Here is a 23,858-nt window from a genome sequence, read left to right as displayed (position 1 = left end):
GCTGTGGGAATTTCAGGCAAGATTCTCCTCTCAGCTACTCCGATGTGATTTCGGAATGAATCCAGATTCAGTCTCTCCCCCTCCCAGCTGAATTTCCTGGCTTTTGTTTGCACTAACAGATGTTTGCATTTAATGTCTGTCTTTATTTGGTAACCCGTACATAGATTATTTTTCCCTTCTGTTCTATTAAAAGCCTTATCAAGTCCCTTATGTTTGCTCTTGTTGAGATGAACAACTTTGGCAGTATTTTCAACGTGCAAGGCAAACAAACTGACTCTTCAAGGAATAATTAAACTGAACTAAACTTCATGGCAGTATATTAGGGTATAGCATGTTTGATACATATGCTATGCCTGCATCCATCTGCAGCCTGAAACATCCAAAGATTTGCAGAAAGCCTTGAGAATTCTCTCTCCGACAGATTCCCACATGCTTACATATATACATAACTGGCCTATGGTCCACACACATGTGGGGTCAAGCAAGTTTTGGGTGATGGAGGCAGGTATGGGAAACCCAAAAACAGGGAATGCAAAGCAATCAAGCTCATTTAAAAAACCTTTACAGAAAATTTGAGTTTGGCGGTATGGCAGATTTCTTTCTCCTAGCACCAAAAGGAGAAGTCGTCTCTTCCCCAGTTTAGGAAGAGCAGGAGATGAAGTAACTCATTCAAAAGGGCTGTTTTGAGTGACAAATACACAACCCTTGCTTTTATAATACATTCAGCAGCCCTTTGGAAATACTTAACCACATGCAATATACAAAACCTACTTCAGAGGTTTGTGAGGTAAACACACTTCACACATTTCTAAACACTGAAAAAAAAAGAAATGTATTTATTTTTCTTTAGCAGTAAGAATACACTGTAACACTATATACTTAAACATAAACCAGTTTCTTAGTACACAGTCTTCATTATGAGTCTTCACCCTGGGTTTGGTTTGGCAGCCTCCCCAATTGTTACTTCATGGATTTGAAGGCCAGAAGAAACCAGTATGACCATATAATCTGATTCCTTACATCACACGAGGCTGAAGAACTTTACCCAACAATTTGCTTATGAAGCCCATTAACCTAGAGCTGAACTACAGAACCATCTTTTAGGAAGCCATCCAATTGATTTAAAGACTCCCAAGGATGGAAAAAGCTTCACTTCCTCAGCAAATCATTCCAATGTGAGTTAGTCAGCAACATCGATTAAAGCAGGTACATTAAAACATCTTTCAGATTATTTTTACCTCTGATAAAAATTAAAAGGAAATGCAAGGGGAAAAAGTGGCATTCTCTGAAACAAGCTAAACAAAGAGATTCTTCTTGCAGAGGTATAACAGCAGCATTACAAATCCCACTATCAGAGTTATTTATGTGTAGCAGCTGAGGAAAGCAATACAGATTTCTGGAAAGTGATACTAAGCAGGTCTGTTTAGAATACCGTCCTTTTATCATTTGGCTTTGTACCTTCCCCTTCCTTCTGCACCACTCTGAAATTTCAGAGGAGCTGTAAATCTACTGCCTTCCACCACTCATTATTCCTCCTTTCCAAACTGCTTATTTCATTTCAGGAATAAAAAACCCAAAGCTCTAGCAATTTGGTCCTTTGCCAAGGGTTAAATTAATAGCAAAAATAACAACAGGGGCTTGTGAAACTCAGATCATTTATAGACTTTGTGAGAAAGAAAAGCCGATTTGGGGGGCCTAAAACTATATCCTGGATGGTAAGTTGTATGTGAGCTTTCCACCCATAAATCAGATTTCTGGATCTTTTGAATCCCAATGCATAACACTGGGTTATGCGGCAGCCTGGTAAGCTCAGTTCAAGTGGCAGGCAGATGGCCTCTCATGTCAGGGGATCGTGCCTTAAACATGAGACCCCGCTCAGAGGGAGTTACCACCCCGCTATGCAGCCAGCAGCCCCCATATCACGCATCCAGACTTCACATGTGGTCACACAAGCAGGGAGAGGCTGCAGCAGGAGGCAGAAATCAAACAAGATGGTTTCACACCAACTGCATGTGACACATTTGACAGGTCTGATAACTGCTAAGACACAAGCCACCCCTCCACGCAGGAGGTGAAGTGGTTACTTACGCATTTAACAGAGACACTTGCTAGATCCAGCACTGATGATAGCAGAGGAGCACTTTGGCTCTTCATAAGCTCTGCAGGAACACGGTATATGCAAGAACCAGATCAAAGGCACCATATCTCAAACAAAAGCTAAACTCACTTCACGCCAGGAGTGAGATATGGACACCAATTTGAAGCTAAGATCCTTAAACTGAATTAAGACAGTGAGGGAGTTGTTCTGCTTTGCATATTTTAACACTGCCTAACGGAAGAGCAGGAACAGTGCTAGTTCACTTCACTCAATTCTGTCCTTGATTTAAGTAATAGGAATGTACTTCTAGTCAACAGATCAAGGCTGTCTCAGAGTAAGTCAGAGCCTTTTGAGCATGAGAGGCCAGTCACCTGGTGGTACGGACATGGGCTTTTTCCACTACAAGGAGAAGCAAATCCATGGCAAATATAGACGCCTGCCTGCAGGTATATGCTGCAAGGCCATACACGCTGGAAGCCATCGCTTGAACTCCTCAAGCACTTTGCTGGAGTCCATATTAGCTATAACCACTTCCCCTTCCCAGGAACTTGGGAGGTATCATGCATACCTCAGCAAAATTCCTTCTCTGTGTGCATTACAAGCAGACACATGCAAAAATAATTGTAGAAATCCACACTCTTAAGGTACTAAGAAGTTTGGTATTATATGTCTTTATTCCCATTAGCAGTGTCCTCAACCCAAGATCCTTGGTGGCAGATACACAAGGGCTCTCAGGTGTCTAACACTTCTGCAGGCACCTCACTACCAAAATTGGGAACTTCAAAGCTTCTGCAGATCTAGCCTTACAATCACCAATCACTCACTCAAAAGAAAAGGGAAAAAAAGAGAAGTTGAAAGAGACCATAAAAACAGGTCTGGAATGAGTTCCCTGAAAGATTAAGATGTGAATAGTGTCTGGCTTTAAGAAAAAAGAAGAAATGATCAGAACAGGGCCAGGGGAAAAAAAAAAAAAAAAAAAAGAGAACAATAAGGAAACGGTAACTTGTCCTTTAATAGCACAAGTATGACATAATGGTTGAAACCCAAAGGCAGATGAGAGAAAAAAATAATTATACTCAACATGCAACTAACCTGTGGAGTTTACTGACCTAAGTTACCACTGACCATAAGCACAACATTAATCAAGCCCAACCTCGCACAAATCACACAACTCCAGAAGATGCTTCTTAATTAAGGTGCCAACAAGCCCGATAATGAAATCTGAAGAGTCAGAAGTGGGTGGTACACACAAAACTCTCAGTCAGTAGCAGCTAAACCTACCCCACAAACAGCCCAAAGTCAAAAGCCAAAAGAGGCAGCAGTGACTTACAGGTGGAGGGAGCGGACACTGGAAGCAGCAGGTCCCAGGGAGGGAATGGCGGTCAGCTCGTTGTTGTTCAGTTGCCTGCAACAAACAGAAATTAATTGTTGAAGCAAGCAGCCTACGACCAAGCATGCTGGAGCAGGGGACAGCCGCGGCACTTCCTTAGCCAACCCCCCCAACTCTCCAGGAACACTGAGATTTTGGCAGAGGCCTCCATCTCAAGGGGTTTGTCTGGGTCTCTCTGACAGTCCCACTTCATCCTCTCAACCCAACCCTTTAATAAATGAAAGCCACCACAACTGGCCCCACAGTATCTTGTGTATAAAAGTAAGGCTTTTTCTCCCCTTCCACCCACTCCCTTAAGTGAAGGGCCACCAAGGAAGGAACTGTGCCACAGCCCTCCATCGGCCTGAGTTTCCACAGTCATCACAGAGCCAAGCCTGAGACAGGAGACTGTTTGCACCCATGGCCATGAGGCAGCTGGGTCCCGCTGCCTCAGGACAATCAATTTAACTCCCTCCCCAAGCAGCAGCCCCCACTTGCCCCTCCATGCCAGGCCAGGGCATGGAGGCCCAGCAGGGTGCCATGACAGTGGGGAATGGCAGCCTCAGGCCTCCTTTCCACACCAGGCCAAGCTCTGGAAATCCCATAAGGGCAGCCCCACGAAGCCAGCAACACACACACACAAAACACTGGTGCTGGGTGCAGTAATGCCACCAAAAAGAGGTGACCTGCTCCAGCCAGCCAGCTTGGGAGCACCATGCAGCCCCCTGGGGCTAATGGCAATTGCAGACGGGGCCCGCTCCTGGAAGTGCCAGTACAAAAAAGTCCTCTTCAATGGCCTAATGTTTGAAGTGTTTTTCTGACTGAAAACAGATCCTTGCCATGTGACCGGCTCTTCCTTGGTTTAAAGAGCCCTTGTTTGTATGGTGAATTAGTCAATTAATTACTGTAACAGTCGCTTGTCTGGCTGCTTGAAAATTACCTAATTTCTTAGCCATCTTGCCCACTCCCCCACCCCTCGTCGCCACATGCTGAAGCAATTAAAGCCGAGCCCCTGCCAGGCCGAGCAGGGCAGCACACAGCGGCTCCCCAGGACCCCCAGCCACCTCCGATCGGCTATTGCTCGAGGCAGAGCCTTGCTGGGTCTCTTGCCGCTGCCTGCCTTTAAACTGTTCCCCTTTTAAACTGAAAAGATCATAACTTGGGTGCGAGAAGCAGAGCATCCTATAGCAGGCAGGGGAGCACAGCACAGCTGAGGTGTGCTAAGCCATGGGCACGAGTTGGGGCAATCCTAAATTATGGTGGGGTTTTTTTTTTTCTTCTTTCCTTTAAAACTATTTTTGGCAGGTGGGAGAGGGCAACAGTACATCCATCCCAGAACTTCCTTCTGACTCCTCTGACAGCAGGCAAGAAATTTGATTTCATGAGGAGTTCCAGGCACTGCTGGGATAAAAGCTTTCCTCAGCCTCGGCTCTGCCTCTGACATTATACCTGTACCTTAAAATGTAAGGGAAAAAAGCCAGATGCATTGCAATTCAGCAAGGAGCTCCACTTTGCAACTAAAAGCTCATTGTTGCGCATATTATAGCAAGGTCTATAGCTTTCAAAGGTACAAAGCAAGCTGGAAAGAGCATTAAAATGCTTATATTTGTGCCATGTTTTCATTAACATCTGTCCTGGTTTTGGCTGGGATAGAGTTAATTTTCTTCTTAGTAGCTGGTACAGTGTGTTTTGGATTTAGTGTGAGAACAACATTGATAACACACTGATGTTTTAGTTGTTGCTAAGTAGCGCTTATCCTAAGTTAGGGACTTTTCAGTTTCCCATGCTCTGCCAGCAAGCAGGTGTGCAAGAAGCTGGGAGGGAGCACAGCCAGGACAGCTGACCCGAACTAGCCAAAGGGATATTCCATACCATAGATCGTCATGCCCAGTATATAAACTGGGGGGAGTTGGCCGGGAGGGGCAGATCGCTGCTCGGGCATTGGTCAGCGGGTGGTGAGCAACTGCATTGTGCATCACTTGTCTTTTCTTGGGGTTTATTTCTCTCTTTTTGTTATATTCCTTTTCATTACAATTATTATTATATTTTTATTAGTAGTAGTATTATATTTAATTTTACTTAGTTATTAAACTGCTCTTATCTCAACCCACAAGTTTTACTTTTTTTCCCCTGATCCTCCTCCTCATCCCACTGGGAGGGGGGAGCAGCTGTGTGGTGCTTAGTTGCTGGCTGGGGTTAAGCCACAACAACATCCAACTGAGCATCTTATGGAAAGGCACAGGAGAAGGATAATTAGGCCCACCTTCTGCTAGCCTGGGTCAGCTCTGGTTAAGCAGCTCTGACACTGACAGGCATCTAACAACTGGTCAAACCCTCCTCCGACCTAAGTGTGATTTTCATATATCAGCCTCCCGTCAGGTCAGAAGTCAGTCAGAAGTGGTTCTCCCACCTCATTTTCTCTTTTGGCTCACAGGCACCAGTTGCCAATGCAGAGGAGACAGGCAAGCTCAGTATTTGCCTGGGATTTCCCTCTCATCTTCCTCTTCCCCCACGTAAAGGAACAAAACAAAACGGCAAAACACCCAGACGAGAACAGCCAGGCTCAACAAATTTAAACTTTCAGTCTCCTTTCTCCTCCCCAGCCCTCCCCTTTGACGACACAAACCTGCTGCCTCTGGATGCTAAGGCAGAGAAGGAGGGGGGCCACCCATATAAAATATTTACGGTGCAGTTGCCAGGCTGGTGTCAAGCTGAAATGGAGCCTACTCAAAAATAGCACAGCTCTCCAGAGCTTTCAGTGAAAGGCACTTTAGAAAATAAAAGGTGAGTTGTTTGGAGAGGAATTTTAGCACAGTTACTATTTCTTTGTTACAAATGAGCTTGGAAAACCTGAGAGCCATGCAACCACTTCTGTGGATCTCATGATCCATATGACCTGAGGAAACCCCAGAAAGGACCACAAGGCCTACAGCACAGCAGCACCCTCCATCCCACCCTTTCAACCAAGGTACAAGAATGGATGGACCCCAGGAGGTTGTCATTAGAGGGAGCCACCAAAGGGGATGAGAGAAAGCATAGGTGTCCTGAAGGAAAGTAAAGTAATGTCCCACTCCAGCCCCTACCACCTGAGCCTCCATCAGCACAAAGCTACTTATTTCAGAGCATGCAGGATCACAGGGTTTCATATCACTTTGAGCTACTAAATTTCATCCCACACAGACTTAAACTTTTAAGGAAAAAAGCTTCTCAAACAAAAAACCCACACGAACAACTGCCTAAACCCAGGGAAAGGGAAAAGCGTAGGGTAAATACAGCTATTACTTTATTACAATCTCAGTAAAGCAAAACACAGCATCCAAGATAAGCTATAAAGTTTATATCTTTTGGTTTGCAGACATTTTCTTAAAATCAAGGGAAAACAAAAGGTTCTCAAAATATATCATACTAATTATTCACATACAGAGACACACACAGAGCTTTCACCCTGATCTGTAATGCTCAGGAACCACAGGTACCATGTTTGAAGCATCATGGGAGGTTTCAGGTCTTATCAATCCATCTATTATTTGGGGCAATCTCTTTCCCTGAGGGTGACTTGGTTTGCCCAGCACAGCGCACACAGCAAAACACTGACTTGCTCTCAAGACATGCCACAGCATGATGCTTATTTCATGAATGTTTGTAAAGTGCTTAAAAAAAAACCTCAGAAAGGAGATGCTCTGGCAGTACAGATGTGGTTCTCTTTGTGAAATGCAGTTTATTTCAGTGGTCTGTGGTTTAGCTGTTATTCAAAAGCAACCAAGATTGGTAGATAGTGCTTTTAATAGAGCTTCTCCCTCACACTTTCCAGAGCCTGCCTTCCAGGCTCCACTCCAGACCTCTGCCTCCCTTCCAGTCTCCCATTTCTGACTGCTCCCTTTCCCTCCTACTCACTCCTCTGCTCTCTCCCTTTTCCCTAACCCTGCCTTTCCGACACAGCAAGCAGCTCTTATCTGCACCATTACTTTGCGGGCTGCATTGCTTACCTCCCCCAAACCCTGACATCTTTTTTTAGAGGCTGACTGTTCAGTGCAGTGCTTGTCCTGCTCTCAATGCATGCAGCACTTTGCACAAGGGAGCTCCCTACCTACGGAATCAGAAGCCATACACGTTTCCCAGCCCCACACTCCCTGAAGTCACATGCCTTCAGGCACTTCCACAAATAAAAGCTATTGCTAAGCCACAATCATGTTTAGAATAATTCTAAAGTCTCGTGGGATCAGGGCTGCAATTCTCTTCTTTAAGCACAGTGTAATTTAAGGCTTTCCACAGTTTAAAGAAAAGCTGAGAAAACAGATCCTATAGGCAGCATTTTGCTGACCTGCATCACTTTCTCTCCCCTCCCTGACTGCTCTCTAGGATGATCAGGATGAACTGATTTCAGAGCACTGCAGTCACTCCTGACGCGTATTCCTCACTTAATCATGATCACCCTAGCAAGTCCCTACTATTAGTGTAAGCAGGGGAGCAAGGGGAGAGATGCTACATTAATCCCCATGGTCCAATCTTGCAGGCATCAGTCAGGCAGAACTCCCACTATAGCAAACCCTTTTGCCTATTTAAGAATCACAGGATCTGGCCCCTCCACAAGCCCCAGAGCCAACACTTAATGAAAACAGACAGAGGACAAGAGAAAATACACGATATACACAGAACACAGTATTGTTTCTGAAAGGAAATGTTTTTTCAGTTTCCCATGAGGCATCAGTAGCTCTTCAAACAGAGCCCAAACCTCAAGTATGCCAGCGATTCAAACACGAGCTCATTACCTCAACCCACCACTTGCAATTTTAGTCACTTTCATTTTTCAAAACCCAAATCAGAGCTCCAGGAATCACTGTGAATAGCTGACAAGCACAGCTCCTCTGCAAGTGTAACTGCTGAGCGTCTACAGAAATCAGGAGCTAGGAAATCCTGCGATTCCCCAAACAAGGTTTCTTTTACCAGCAAGGGGGGTCTGGCACAGCCACTCAGACCTTCACCAGCTCCTTCTCTTCCCCCACAAAAGCAGAAGACAGCTCTGCTGTTTTAGCCTGTCCTAGCAGACTTCAAACAGAATTTGTTCTGGTTCCAAAAGGAGCACAAATAGCTGTGTCTCCTCCTCTCTCAGACAAGTGCTTTGTTATCCACTACACTACACCTTTGTTTCCTGGGAGATTTGGGTTAGGTTGGCATCAGGTATCACGATCCAGGCTGTTCTGCCTTGCTTCAGGGTTATCCTTTCAGCAAGGAGCTTTGTGTGTATGTTCAGGTGTGTTAGCTGAACTGCTCCCTCAGAGTATTGCACAAGACTGAGGGAGGCAAACTCCAATGATTTCCAATAACAGCTATGCTGTTTTAATTGGGATGTTGTGTTCTGCTCATTGATTAGTTTAAAAAAAACAGCACAGGTACAATATGGAGAAAAAAACCCTCCACACCAAGTTGGATCTGCTCATTCAAGTTAGCTAAAGGAAGGTACTGTCTTAGGAAGCTATATACAATTTCCTCCTGGCCCACAAGCCACCCCAGCAAAATACAATTAAAACCTTTGAAAGAATACTTACACTTCCTGCAGGTTCAACAGCCCTGCAAAGACAGAAGGATCAATCTCCATCAACTTGTTGTAGCTCAAGTTTCTGTAAAATAAAAGACAGTGGGATCAGCATACTGCAGTTACTGTGCTCAGCAAAACAGTCGTCTTCATTATTCTGGATTGCAATGGGAGGGTGTGGGGTTTTTTTGTTTTGTGTTTGTTTTTTTTTTTTAAACAAGAGCACTTAAACATGGCAGAGCAGCACCTTTCTGCTGAATACATGAGTGAGTGAATTTAGTTCTGTGATCAAAATGTTATCTAGCTCTCCCTAAGCTTTTTCCTCTTTTGCATTAGTGTGGTTTTTTGTCTTTATATTACACAATTACATTTATTATTCTTCTATTGGTTATTCACAACCACAAAACTAATCACAGATGAATAGGGTATTTCCTGACAAATTAAAGTCTGAACTGAAACAATCAACAAACCTTCTGCTAAATATTTTATAGCTATATTCACACGGAGTATTTTCATATACCACTCTGTGTTACGTACAAAATATACACACACAGGTATGTACACACTTACTATGGTTAAACATAAATATATTCTACATTTTATAGTAAGATGATATTATTAGTATATCACTAAATGTTTTTTTAATCAGCGATTACAGCTTTCAGCCAGTCACCTAGAAGTACACACTTTGGTCCTCAACCACCCCAACCAATGCTTTCCAACTACCCGACAGTCCAAATCTAGATCATATTATAGCACTTTACTGACAGATAGCAAATAGGTTGTGCTGTATTATCGGAAAACAGCCTGGTGGGAGAGCAGACCTGCCTCGCAGGACATCCCTGTTTGGAAATATAGTCAGAACTCCATACGCTTCTGGAAGGAACGCACTGCGAGGATTGCTAGGGACAGCAAACAGACAAAATAATGCAAGTAAAGTACCGACTCCAAAAACGACAAGCAAGAGCTTTGCCACGCTCTGCTGTAGCATCATACGGTACGACAGCAAAGTCTCCCCTCCAAGATATGCACTATCAGCACACCACATGCAACAGGTCAAACCTGCAGCTAGGGACTTACTGGGAAAGCACAGATCAATTAAGACCAAGTGACTAATGATGTGGAAATTAACAAATGGCCTAATTAACATGATGTATACAGTGTTGGCATGTTCCTGTGAGTGTGTAATCTAAAAAGGGAGGAGGCAAATTGATGGGTGGTAGCAAAAAAGCAACCACAATAAGTTGTAAGGAAATTGTGAGGGGGACCTACTTTAATTTTACCCTGCTTCACATCCTACTCTAAGGCATTATCCTGGGTAAAATTCAACCCTCCTGCCTCCTCTGCAGGGAGATTACACCCTCTTACTGCACCTCTGAACATGACCCAAAAGATTCATGGCCTGATTTTTAGATAAGCCCTCAAACATTCAGCTGCTTATTCAAACCACCAAGCCAGTCTGACTAGAAAACTGGCCAATCTTCCCTGTTTTGTGTATTTTCTTTGTTTTAAAGCTGTGCCCACAGAACCCAAGCAGGTCTGGAGCCCAAACAGGTAAACAGGACCTAAGTCACCAAGGCACCCACTGAACTTTTACCCATGCTACATGAGCTAAGAGCTGAGGGACACAAAAAAGGGCAGCTGCCAGAAGAGCATAGACATAGACCTCCTGTTTGAATTGCTTGTGCTAACCCACTGCACTTTGTGGTGATGCAAAGAGAAATCTAGGCCCACAGCAACTTTACAAATACCAAGACTTGAAAGACTACAAAGCTTACCAACTTTGCATGATTAGCAGGAAGCGATAAACACCTCTTTTGAGCTAAAAAGCAGTTATTGATCACCTGCCCTCCTATAATGCATTTATGGGAAGTTCTCAAAGCGATCCCCTGCATGCGGGAACCATTTGATAGTTCTCACGCACGTGCCATTCCCCATTATTTCAGAGAAGCCAGCTCTGAAGACAGCTCCTTGCATCTTGCCTGAAATGTTCAATTTTTTTGCCAATACCTGCTGTGAAAGAAGGCTCTACAAATCAACAACACAGGCTAGCTCTTAACAGAATCTAGACCTGAAGATACACAGGAGTGTAAAACCTAACAAGCATCTAGTTTTAAAATATGCTGTCCTGTAAGCCCCTACTGTCTTTTAAAACACTCAAGAGACCTTTAAATCAATACCAGCCTACAGCAGATATCCATTTCACTATGAACTCAAAGGCATTTATCTAAATAAAAGTCAAACTGCAGTTTAAACTCAGAGTGCATTTGAAAGCCAAGTTCATATTCATAGCACAATTACGAATTAAAGTGCAATTTGCCCACAGATTACATTACTACTTTTTTTTTTAAACCACACAGCACGATCAGGTTGGAGCTTGTCCCTGCCTGATGTACAGGCAAAAAGAGAAAATACAACAGGTAATGTCCTATAGGCTCAACACAATAAAGATAGAGCTGACAGAGAAACACTAGTGACAAACTGTAAGGGGGAAATACAACCACGGTCATGACCGTGCATGAATCCATCTGTTTTCATGTATTTCTATGCCTTCTATTGCTGAAAATATTCACATTTCTTAAGGTAATGTATTTATCCTCAAAACATTCCTCTGCAATAGGCTAAGAAGCTACTTTATGAGTCTAGCACTGAGAATCACAGGCAGCAAACTGATCATCCCTACACTTGTCAAAGGGACCAGATCCCTGGCTTAGCCAGGGCTCAAGCACCGAGTGATGCATGCTGACATGAATCTCAAAGGTCTTCATAAATTAAAGGATTTCATGGCCACAGTTTAACATCAACCAAAGCGACTTTCTGATTATTGTTGCTGCCATTCAAGAAGTTTGAACATCAAAGTCATTGCACAAGTAGCTGGCTCTTCAGATAGCACAGCCGTATTTTGCCTACTCCAGCAACAGAAAGACTTTCCAATGGTTGCTGCAGAAATACAGGTGAACTCCACCTTGTATGCCAAAGTCTTCAGTTCTCCCCACACTACACACTCCAACCGCCGACTATCTTCACCAAACATAAAACACACTGTTCAAAAATCAGTGGGGGAATGAAAGCCACAAATACAGAGTCAGTGCAAAATAAACAGGAGACTTGAAATTAAATAGATACCCCAAAATAAACAGTTTACTCAATTTCTGAGACTAGCTGTATTTTAACTTACATTAAAATGCTCAAGAATTTCTAGTCTGAAGCAATTTCTAGTCTGAAGCATTAGCAATCAAAGCATGTGTTTCCCAGAACTCTGATCCCCTCACTAGACAGTATTTGGCATGCTAGTCACAGCATTCAAATGGGAGAAAGAATTAACGTGCTCCAATAGATAGATCATTGGGACCGGGAGTCAGGAAACCTCCATATATTCCTGGCTCTCTTAATCTCCTGCTGGGTGACCGGGTCATGTCACATCACCTCTCCAGAGCTTTTGTTTCCACAGCCACCCTTTGTCTGTCTTGTCTATTTAGACTGTAAATAAAATTGAGGTAGGTATTGTCTCAGTTTGCCTGATGCTGATGAAATGAGGCCTCAATCTTGGTTGGGCTCCAGTAATGCAAATAAAGAAGGGAACTCAAAACTTGAGGTCACGGGTGCATACGATGCTCCCCCACCACTAAGCACAGGTCCCAAATGTACAGCAGTGCACAAAGCGCTGCAGGGGCTGTAACGTCCCCCATCAGCTCGGCCTCTCCAAGCTGAGCAGACCAGCAATGCAGGCTGGTCAGAGATGCCAAGCTTAGGGGCACAGTTGTGCCCCCATTGCTGAAAACTGTCACGTTTCTGCTCTCCCACAGCACAGAATGCATTCCTTCTCGAGGAGCCCCTTGGTCTGATGCCATGCAGTAGTGCAATGGCTCACTGAGCAAATGTTTCTGCCATCAATATTCTAAAATGTCTTCTTCAAAGCAAAAGAGCCCTCAAAACCCAAAGCCAAAACCCTGTCCTCTCCCAAATCAGCACTCCCCTAAACCATCTGAGCTATCTCAGGTGCTGGGTATCTCTTCAAAGTGGCAGTTTATAAAGCATCATCTACAGTGTTTTATGCCAGTCCCAAGAGACCACGTCTTTGGTGTGTGGTCAGACCATTTCCTGGCACCTGCACCTACATATGGCATTAGCCAAGCCCAAGTGTGGGCATACCCACACAGAAAGCAGACTGCCCAGTGTCCTGCCTGCTTCTCTGCATGGGTAAATGTTTCTGTTGAATTACTCATGGGAGGATATTTTGATCCCTCCAAGGCAACTGGAAAGAAAACAGAATTCAGACAACCAACATAAATCCTGGACAAGAGCCTGGGCTGTAAGTTCAGGGAAGCATCCTACAAAGGTCAGAAGCTTCTACAGATGGCAGAGAAGACAGAGCAGAGCCACCAACTTGAGCGGCCCCTAATGTTCAAATTGTTTTTTTCCCTGTTTAATAGAAGCTGATCTGAAGTTTGTGAGGTTTTTTAAGCTTTATTTTGACTTAATGGCATGATAAGTGCTCTGCACATTATTTGTCCATTACATACTTTAAAAGTCTTCCTTGTATTGGCTAATCCAATGAGGTAGCCCTCCTCCCCTCCTGTCACCAAGATGCCCACAATCGGGAACTGAGAGCCTGTTAAATCAATATGGGAAGGGCCCTGTTCTGTCTGTTCATCCATTCCAGTCTCCAAGTAAGAAAGCAGTGTTTGCCTTTAGTTAGCATTGTGAAAATGGCACTATGGATCACTGAACATTGCAGAGACTGAAAGGAAAGCCTTGTTAAATAACCAGGTACATAGCCTGCCTGGAAACCACCTCCCAAAAGTCATAATGCTGTCACATAGAGAGTCCTGCTTGCCAGCAAGGAGGGATCAGTCAGTTCTTTGAATCACGAGATGCCAATCCTGCCTCCTTGGGCAAGGTGCAGGGTAGACCAGGAGTTCATGTAGAAGTTTTGGCTCTGCTTTGTGAACTTGACCAGCGTGGAGAAAAGCCACCCCTCTCTTGAAAACAGAGGTGCCCAGCTGGCTCGCCAGACAAAGGGAGAGACACATATGTGGCTCCTGGTCTCTGCTCACCACGATAGCTGAATTCTGTTCAGTGAGGTGAAGGTTTCCAACCCTTACATCAAAACCATTTATCTGTCAGTGCAGAAGATTATGTCAAAAGCGTTCCTGCACCTTTTGATGACAGGCATTGGAGAAAAGGAGGATGGCTCGAAGTTCTGCCACTGCCAACTGTGGCTTTCATTAAACACTTTGTCAACCATTGTCATAACACAACTTTTCATCGCTCCTGCACAAAAGGGAGCCGAGGGCCCAGAACAATCGGGCCCTGCAATAGAAATTCCTCTGGCTAATCTGTCGAAAGATAGCTGCCTAGTCCGCAGCTTACTGAATAGGCACCATCCTCTTCCCACATGTTTGTAGATGGCTTTACAGCACTGGAATGGAGGCCCCATGCACACTTGATTGGGTATGAAAAGCATGGCTGCAGTTGAATTAGCTTGGGGATGGGGGCCAGCGGAACAAGAGAGGGAACACATTGCCCATGCTAAAAGTATACAGCTGTGCAGGGAAGAAAGCACACTCAATTTCTCTTTTAAACAAGCTTGTGAGCTCCCAGAGAGATGGCAGAGTCCTCATAAGCAGTGACATGCAAGGCTTAATGCTGAAGCACAAAGCAATCAAAGAGACTGCAAGGATTCAGGTGGTTGCATGGACTGTAAGGACAGAAAGAAGCAGCTTTAGTCCACTTTCTTCCTGTGCACAGGACAAGTCCAAAATCTACTCCCATGAGGCAAGAGCAGCCAAACAGCTACTGCAGCTAGTGCCAGCTATCCACAGCTGCACTGCACAGCAACACTTTACCTTAAATGGGATTTTTTTAGTTCCCCCTAAAACAAATGGCCACTAAATGGAGTTGCATGAGCCACCACAGTGATGAGAGTCAGAAGGAACTTTCACATACTAGACATGCAGTCCTTAATTACCTTCTGGAGGATTTCTTGCAGATTCCTTTGAAGCGGCCAATGCACTGCCAAAAGCTGAACCTGGACTTGGGGAAATCATTCGCCCAACCCACCACAGCCATTCCTAGGTATCCTTTGAATCCGCCTGCTAAACTGATAGAAAACCACAGATTCTTATACCCCTCAGCTCCCTCATCACCCTCACCTCTATTCCACTGCTCCCGAACTCAGCATAACAGGCCTACAGTCAGGAAGGACAAAGAACAGAAATACCTCTTTGCTGAAGGATGCACTGAAGGGCTCTGCACCCACGCTATGTCTTGCGGTTCAGCCAGCCTCAAGCATGAGCTCCCATACTGCTGAGCAATACTTGGACTGCACAGCCTCAGGGATGCTGCCATTTCTGGGGTGCCCATTGCTGCGATAAGTCAAGCCTCTCGTGACTTTTTACAGCGTACCCTGGGGAGCTCTGCCTCCCTGTGCAAAGCACCCAGCTTGCAAGAGAAGTGACACTGCTGAGGCACAGAAACGTCCCACAACAAGCATCAGCAAGAGTTACCTCCTAAAAGGAGGTAAGAGCGACAAAACACAGGGCACCAGAGGTGTCAATGTCCCAGCTTGCTGCTGTAAGTGCTCTGGGAGAGAAGGTGACTCTGCAGGACATGAGAAGGACAAGCAGCACCCACGTGGGTGAAGCTGTGCCCCATCACTGAGAGGTCCTGTTAGCGGCTAAGCGAATGTGCTCACTCAGGCTTTACTTATGCCCTAGCTCAAATTAGCAGCAGCATTATCAGCTTGGGTTAATAGCCTGCTCATATAAGGGGCTTTATGTGCAGAAGGGAGTCAACTTAAGGGCAACCCTCAAGCCATAATATGAGCTAATTTGACAGTGAAGACAAACTTTGAGAGGTCATCCAGATACCAAGAAAACTGCACCATGAATCACTCTCAGTCATGACCAACAATACTGTCTAAAGGAAATTCCTGTAGCATGATCACCAAAGAATCAATACCACACCGATTCCAGCAGATGCATGCAGTCATTAATGCAAAGAATACTAATTAAAACCACATCACTGAGAAGCATTGTGCCGGACTACAATTTAATTTAGCATGTGGTTGATATGGTTCAAGGAATTAAGGAATTATCTTCTTATCTTCAAGTAACTTTCAGGGACACATTTTCAGCCCTGGCCCTCCCTCCCGCTCTGCACTCACAACTGTTTCCGCTCACAAGCATGCAGAGACCACACATCTGGCACGTAAAGACGCCTGCGCATACAAGCCTGGTAAGCGACCACCAGAGCTGGTCTGCTCACACAAGGCTGCAAACGTAAATATCTCTATCATTGTCTGCTCCTTGGCTCCAACAGACAGCACAGGAGAGCAACCACGCTCTCGGTGGCTGAGGAAGGGCAGAAGTCCTTTGCAGGAGCGTTGGGTAACACCATGCTGCTGCTGGGGCTTCTACATCTCCTACAACAAGGAACTCTTACAGGCTTATTTGTCTCTTAAAAAAGGGCATTGTCAGGTTATTTTAGGCACTGTTCAGTTTACACAAATGTGTTTTGACAAAACCTAGGATCTCATTTCCTCCTATTTTAACAGCCTTAGCAAAACTAAAGTGGAGTTCTTTTATGCTTTTTTTTTTTTATTTTGCTTGGAAGACCATCTCCTCCAAACACCCCAAATGTTTTCTTTTCTTTTTTCTTAAAGAAAGAAAGATTAGCTTCAGCTTAATCTACACAATCACACATATATGCAAGTACACCACAAAATACGTGCAAAGCACTTGGGTAATTCAGGTGCCTACAGACCTCTTGCTACGCCTCTGCAGCATCAGGAGAGATGTGAGGATACTCATTTCATCAGGGCTCGATCCTGGTTCACTCAACAAGAGTTTTCTCAGTATTTCAACTGCTCCATGCTCCAAAAAAAGTAAAATGAGATTTCAAGAAGTGAAGTAATTTCAAAGTCATTCAATGGCCTCAATGGCAGAGGAGGACTGCGAGCCCTTGTCTCCGCAGTGTGCCCCACCAGCGCTCATGACTGGGGACCCATACAGCCTTTCCCAGCAGCCAGCAGGGACCCGAACCAACAGAAGATGGCAGGACAAAGCAAGCATGAATGACAAGGTATCCAACAACATGTTCTCTGCTTCTGAAAAAAATACTAGCAGCAGCCACATAGCCCGCAGTTACTGAGGCTACAAACCCTCCCATTAGGATTGCATGTTCCTCTGCTGCTAATAAGACATCCCAGTCAAAGGCAGTATTGTATGCAGGGAACAGGGGATGCTGCAAGGGTTAGAGCAGGCGGTATTTAATTGCAGCAATTTTTCCACTTTATTTGCTGCTTCTATTAAGCTGCACTGCCTGAAGGAGACTGATCCTCTCCAAAACACACTGAGCCATCAGCTGCAAAGATTGCCTCAAAGCAAAAACACATTTCAAAGGGGGCATGGATATCTAAATAAAAATAACTGTATTTAACATAAAGCAATCCTGGTTTGCCACCTGTGACAGGTAAGAAGTTGGAAGGAAAAGCAGGATGTGGAAGGTTTTTTTTAACCCACAAATAAAACTCCACCCTTCATCTGCCCAGACACCCATAGGGTTTCTTCTGGGTTTATTGTTTTAAGGTGCTACCTACTGTCACGAGGAAGACATACCCTAAAACCAAAACCCTGCAAGTTGTTTGCTCCACTGCGTAAGAGCAAACTCACCTTTTTCTAATTTGATGGCAAATTTCTTTCTCAGCGATTTTGCCTCCACAAGGCAAAGCACATTGTGTCTTAAACCACTGAAGCGAGGGCTCGAGACCTAGCTCATAAACAAAATACTCATGAAACAAATTGCTCCCGCTTCCATCACCACTGTGTTTCTTCAGTAAATCAATAAAGGCCATGACTTCTTTACTAACATTTTCAATTAAGGTTCCCCACTGTGTATTCAACATACTAAACCAATTTATTGAGGATTAACAACTATACAATTTACTATACATGTCTACCTTAGAACAACTGCTAAGCCTCCATTAACTGGTAACAAGAGCTATATTGATAAATCAACATTAAGCGTCCATTTACAGTTTCAAAAATTGCTACTTCTGCAAAGCAAATATTTTCAACTGAAAGTTGTGCAATTTTTCACAAGTACTCACAGCAGATAAACCGTGTTAAACCTTTGGCTTTTTCAGATGCTTGGAAAGACCCACAGCAATACATTCAACTGCTGGCAACCTAACCCTCCCACCACATGACTTTGCAAAATCCAGCTGTGGGTTACAGGTCAAGTGCAGATGGAAGACAGAGATAATTCAGAAACTCCCTGAACACTGTTCAGAAGTTTCCACGATTTAGGACAACATCCGAGGTCAACAATCAGTCAATAATATCCAATAACCCATATTTTAAGATATGTTTTCTCCTGAAACACAGAATTGTAATGCGCTCTGCTCTCTTTGGGGATGCAAGCGGTTTACAATCGCGTCCGCAAGCATTTCTGGTAAGCTCAGAGTGCTTAACTAGCCGAGAAGACATTTCTCCACCACTCCAACACCGCAGTTTATCAGAAATATTAATTCAGTAAATACATCACCAGGCACAGCTCTCATGGTGGCACTGATCAGCAGTGCTGGGTTTGCATGCCAGGAAGGGAGAGCACCAAACCCTGATGCTAAAGTTTCAGCATGCATATGGCATCGCCCCTTTGCAGAGCCCGTGGCGAGCAGGGCTCGGCCGTGCCTGGTCCAGTGGCAGCGCAGGGCACAGCACCACCCAGCTGCACTGGAGCAGAGCCGGGTCAATCATTAATGGCGGGGAGAGGGCAGGCAACCCGCTCCCGCAGTGTTTGCTCAGCGCTTCATTCTCTCGCGGTTCTTCTTATTAATAGTTAATCAGGAAGGACCGATCTCCCCCCAAAAAACACGCTCGCTTGGAAGCGGCACAAAGGAATATTTGTGCACTGGTTAAAACTAGTCAGGCAAAGAGGTGGGGGGAAAAAAAAAAAGTCTTAGAAAAACAGCACGCAGATTTCTCCTGCGGCTCAGGCAAGGGGGCTCACCAGCTTGCTCTTGCGTCTCCTGCACTTGATGCTGCTTTTTAACACCACAGAGAGGGGCTGCATCACCTCCTGCCCTTGTACAGCAGAACGGTGCAAAAGCAAAGAGGCATTTCCCAGGAAAAAAAATGCTGTTCTCCCATTCTCCATCGGCCCAGGCTGGCCACGCTTACACCGCTGTTTCACTGGTAGCTGCTCCTCCTCAGCCACCCAGTGCATCCGCTGTGCCGCCATCTAAGAATAACCTCAGCAGACCTGTTGACTTGAAGCTCTGTCTCATGAGATGTGCTGCAAAGTTTAACGAGCTAACTGACCATAGCCAAAGCAGCCAGCTCAGTCATACCTGCCAAGACAGAGGCAGTGGTCATCCCGCCTGGCTCTGCTCCCCTCTTCCCACCTGGTGGCAAGAACTCCAGTCTCACAAAACACCTAGACAACTCTGCAGCTTTCTACAGTGGAAATAAATCCCTTTCTGACCCCAGCAGCAGTCTGAGTGGAATTACAACACTGGACTCCTTCCTATGCCCACTATAAGCTTATTCAGTTTAAAATCCACCCAAGCAAGGATATTCCCTGCGCTTTTCAATGCCATGGGCTGAAATTGAGAGGTTGACCAAATCCAAAAGTCTTGTGCATGGAAAGGAATGATGTATATAACCTCAAAGCATCAGCTAAAGGACTAGTTACCTATGAGGCAGTCAATGGCTGGCAGCACTGCATGTTGCAGGGCCAGCTCTAATCCCCTAGAGGTGTGAAAAACACACAGCAGACAGCTCTCCATTTTCAGTTTAAAAATAGTTCTTCTTTATTATAAAGAACAGCATTTTAAGGGCAAAACATGCACATTTTAAGCTTAAAAAAAACCCTAAGCTGGCCATCCTGGCTGGAGGTGTGTGGTTTACACAGGCATTCACCCTCTCTCCTTTCGAGTAATCAATGTCCAATCACAATGCACTTTCATTCCAAGCACTTTTGTATTGCCAATAAAGCACCAAGCAATTTAATGGATTTCTAACCCCAAATTGGAAGCTGTACTGCATCCAATTGATTCAATTTGTTCAGTCTTAGAGGAACCCCTGGAACAAAATGCTAGAAATAAAACCACATGCACTGATAAAATTACAGAAATAGATACACCAAGAAGCAAATGTTCTGGCTGTTTTATTTTATCTGACCTCCAACCTGTTTTAATTGACCTTCAAGATGGAAAGGCTGCATTTAGAAGAAGCCATTTCCACCTAGATCAAGAGAAATAAAAGCCAAGCTATATATAATGCATTTGCTGCAAAACAAGGCAAATAAGTCTACCATGAAATTACCTTTCACTTGATAGTGAAAAGCCAGAAGAGACTTTTAAGTTAATTTACTCCATATTTTAGGTCCTAAGCAAAGCTATTCTCCTCAATAAACTTTTCTCTGCACATGGCCTGAAAACAGCAGAGATTGCTTCCTCTGCCCTCACCTTATCACAAACTATAGCACTTGCTGGCAGACAGCTGTATTATCAATCTTTGGCTAGGAAGAGGCTGAAGCAGCAGATCACAGAGGCAACAGTGTGATGCAGGAGTTTCCAAATGGTGGTCCACAGTGTACCTCCTGCCGGCAGGAGAAAGCCAGCCAGTCAGATATTGTATGACATGGCAGACACTTTCTTTACGTTGATTCTACATTTAAGTGATAACTGTAACTACAATAAGTTTGACCTAGAATATGACATTCCTCCAGAAGATGCTCTTTATTTTATGATGTGCTATAGAAAGCTATATTCCTGCCTCAATGTTACGAGCAGGGCCATCTATCAGAACAAGCATTCATACTTTTTTGGCATAACTCCTGTATTGGTCTTTACCACTGGGACAGTGGCTGGATACCAGCAAGGATTTCAAAGCAGATAAAGCTTGTGCTCAAGTCTCTGCCCAAAGAATGCCAGAGAAGTCAAGGGGATGGTTAAATCTATTGCTGCTTTCCATTACATGCCAGTCTTCACATTCCTTCTATACAGCAGAATGTCACAAATAAGCATATATTCTTGTTTAAATAACTTGCACATGTACATGACCTTCACTGTGTGAATTTACAGATGCATATGCAGCTACAAACACATAAACATGTACACATCTATATATGCATGAAGCAATACATCTACAGTGATGTATGCAGGTAGAAAAGCTTTATCAGGAGAGTTTGGACAGCTGTACAGCTTATGACCGAGTTATGAGGAATGCTAGTAAAAAATCTTTATTACACTCTGCCCCAGCATATAATGCCACATCTTTTACAGAAGCACTATTTTAAAAATGTTTGAGAGCTTTACAGTTTTTATTGGTGCTATTTTTCAACTCCTTCCACTTACAAAGCCAGACTTCTTTACTCGTGCAACTCAAACTGCAGAAAGACTCAGAAAGAAAAGTTACAGCCAACAAAATTTTAGGAAGTTCTTCAAGTGAGCTTGATCTTCCTAAGTCCAGTATCTCAGGACTTCCCAGGATTAAAAGACAGCCCCTATTGCCAGGGGCTGCAGTTTTTGCTCTTCAGGTCTTTCAACCTTTCAGGACTCCCGGGCAAATGGGACTCTGGGCAGAGCAAAGGTGAAGCACCCAGTTAATGAGCCCACACTTGCTCCTGCTCTCCACACTCCTTGCCAGGGCACTTGAGCTAAGCTCAAACCCCACACTGGCATCAGTCAGGCACCAAAGCTGAGCACACGTTTTGCTTTCAGATCAGGAGGATTTTTTTTTCAGCTACTTCAAAGGGCTATAATGTACTTTGCTGGATGGATGCCTTGATTTATTATTCAATGAACTCCCCTGGATTTGTGCAATTTCTCAGCTAAAAGCATCCCAGCTAATTCAAAGGAAGGGTAGATGTTAAGGTTGAATCAAGGAACAAACTTTTTCTATAGATTTTATCCTTTCCGTGTTGTAGAGGGATGGGAAAGGGAACATTTCCCTATTCTTTTGCTACAGGAAGCAATTAAAGACCCAATCTCTTGCAAAACTGCTGGATTCAGAAGGTATTTGGATAAGCTCATTTCAGCTTCTTTTAACTATTATTACTGGAATCGTACTGCTCCACTTGGCATTTGAGATCAGATTTTTTGTTGTAACTGTCTTAGTTTCTGCCCACCAGAAGGTGCGTATATGCTAGTGGAGGCTCCAGTCCCAGCTTCAAGCACAGGGAACCCCTTTATCTGAAGGAAGGCTGCATTGAACAACAAATTCTGCAGGGAGATGTTAGAAGGCAGACAGATACCTTCCCTCTTGCTTCGAATCTATCTCACTCAGGCGTAACCCAAAGTAGATGCCATCTTAAAACTGACTGATGACCTCTGAAAAATAAAAAAAAAGTCCCATAACAAAACTCCACGTGGGTGGCCGCCTGGCTGCAATGAAAACAGAAAAGCTAACACTACAATTAGGCCAAGAAGAGAAACACCCTTTTGCTCTTCCAAGTGGTCCTTGCAAGCCCAGGCGCCGTGCCAAGGAGCTCACCATTCACTACTCACACTGCACCTCTCATGGGGCAAAAGGCACCTTGGCTTCACACCAACACCTCGTGCTCCAAAAAGCAATTACTTGGAAAAACATGAATGCAGAAGGCGCTCCCAATGCTTCACTCCCAGGGTTTGTTACTGCATAGGGAGGGCCACAGGTGTACTCACCACTTGGTAGAATTCAAACCATGTCCTTTTGGGAGTAGATAAATTAATCTCTATGAAGAGAATAAGGAGAAATGTCACCATTTCATGGTAATCAGAAAAAGAGAATTCTTAGGGCTCTTGGAAAGCACAGACAGCAATGGAAAAGCGCAGCACTTCATGAGCAAAAGATGAAGAAATCCCGAGATGAACCATGATGGACAACCCAAGGCAGCCCACAAGCTGGGTCATGGGAGAGATGAAAGAGGACAAGTCTGAGGAGACCGGAAGGTAATAGCACATCACGTGGTTGAAAAACCACAGAAAAGAAACACCCATGCAACTCACTACCACATTTGTGAAGCCACAAAAACGAGATACTTTTTCTCCTCCAGGCAGGTCACAACTCGGCTGTTAGCTGCACAGTTTTCTCAGTCCTTCCTAAAAACGGGCATTGTCAGAAGCAGGACCCTGGGCTAGACAGGCCGCTGACTCGCAGCAGCGTGGGAGCACGCACTAATGTAGACTCTCTATTCCAAGCCTGGCTCAACTACAGCAACGCCACATTAAAAAACACATTCTCCTCAATTTGTCACAGCAAGTGAGGTATGAAATAAAAAACTTTCCAAATCTTCCAAACACACAGGCTCCCCCCCAAAGCCTTTTGCAAACCAATGAAAATTGTGTAAAAATAAATTGTAGTGCATTTTATAGGGGAAAATAACTCTACTGCAACTGGAAACACATAATTTAGCTTTTCTCTAACAAAACCTACAGGAAATGGCTCTGCAAAAGTTAACTAAGTGATACTGAACTTTCTCCAGAGTGTTGTATAGGAAATAACACTGCAGAAATGACTGCCTGATTTAACCTTTTGTCCAGACTACACTACAAAGCTGTACTACAGAGGTATCTGGCTGATGTTAACAATTCTCTGGTGTATTCTCTAGAACTGCAGCAGAGAAAGCAGGTTATCTCACACATGCTTAGCAAAACACCCTTGCCACGGCACAAAGCCCAGGCAGCCAACTGCTCATGGAAAATAGAATTTTACGATTTTCCCTTTCTGTGGCTGGCAGTTGGTTTTTATTTTGTTTTTTAGATATGTGAAAAAGTAACGGCTGTCCTGTGGTGCAAAGGGCAGAGCAGATGTATGCATCCCCTGCATTCAGACCTGTGCCAGATTGGCAGTGCAGACATACCAAGGTGT

The 23,858-nt window shown here is 44.3% G+C and overlaps 1 protein-coding gene across 1 annotated transcript in view; it reads right to left on the bottom strand.

Moving 5' to 3' along the window:
* LRIG1 (leucine rich repeats and immunoglobulin like domains 1) overlaps positions 1–23,858 on the bottom strand; it is a 96,924-nt gene that overhangs the window by 49,554 nt on the left and 23,512 nt on the right. Inside the window, exons 3-4 of the mRNA XM_050904865.1 lie at positions 9,014–9,085; positions 3,429–3,503 (exon numbers count right to left, since the gene is read on the bottom strand). Coding sequence (XP_050760822.1) covers positions 3,429–3,503; positions 9,014–9,085 — 147 coding nt within the window. The remainder of the gene's footprint in view (positions 1–3,428; positions 3,504–9,013; positions 9,086–23,858) is intronic.

This window comes from Gymnogyps californianus, chromosome 13, assembly GCF_018139145.2.
Source record: "Gymnogyps californianus isolate 813 chromosome 13, ASM1813914v2, whole genome shotgun sequence".
Lineage (NCBI taxonomy): Eukaryota > Metazoa > Chordata > Aves > Accipitriformes > Cathartidae > Gymnogyps > Gymnogyps californianus.
This window is presented reverse-complemented; position numbering and strand designations above follow the sequence as displayed.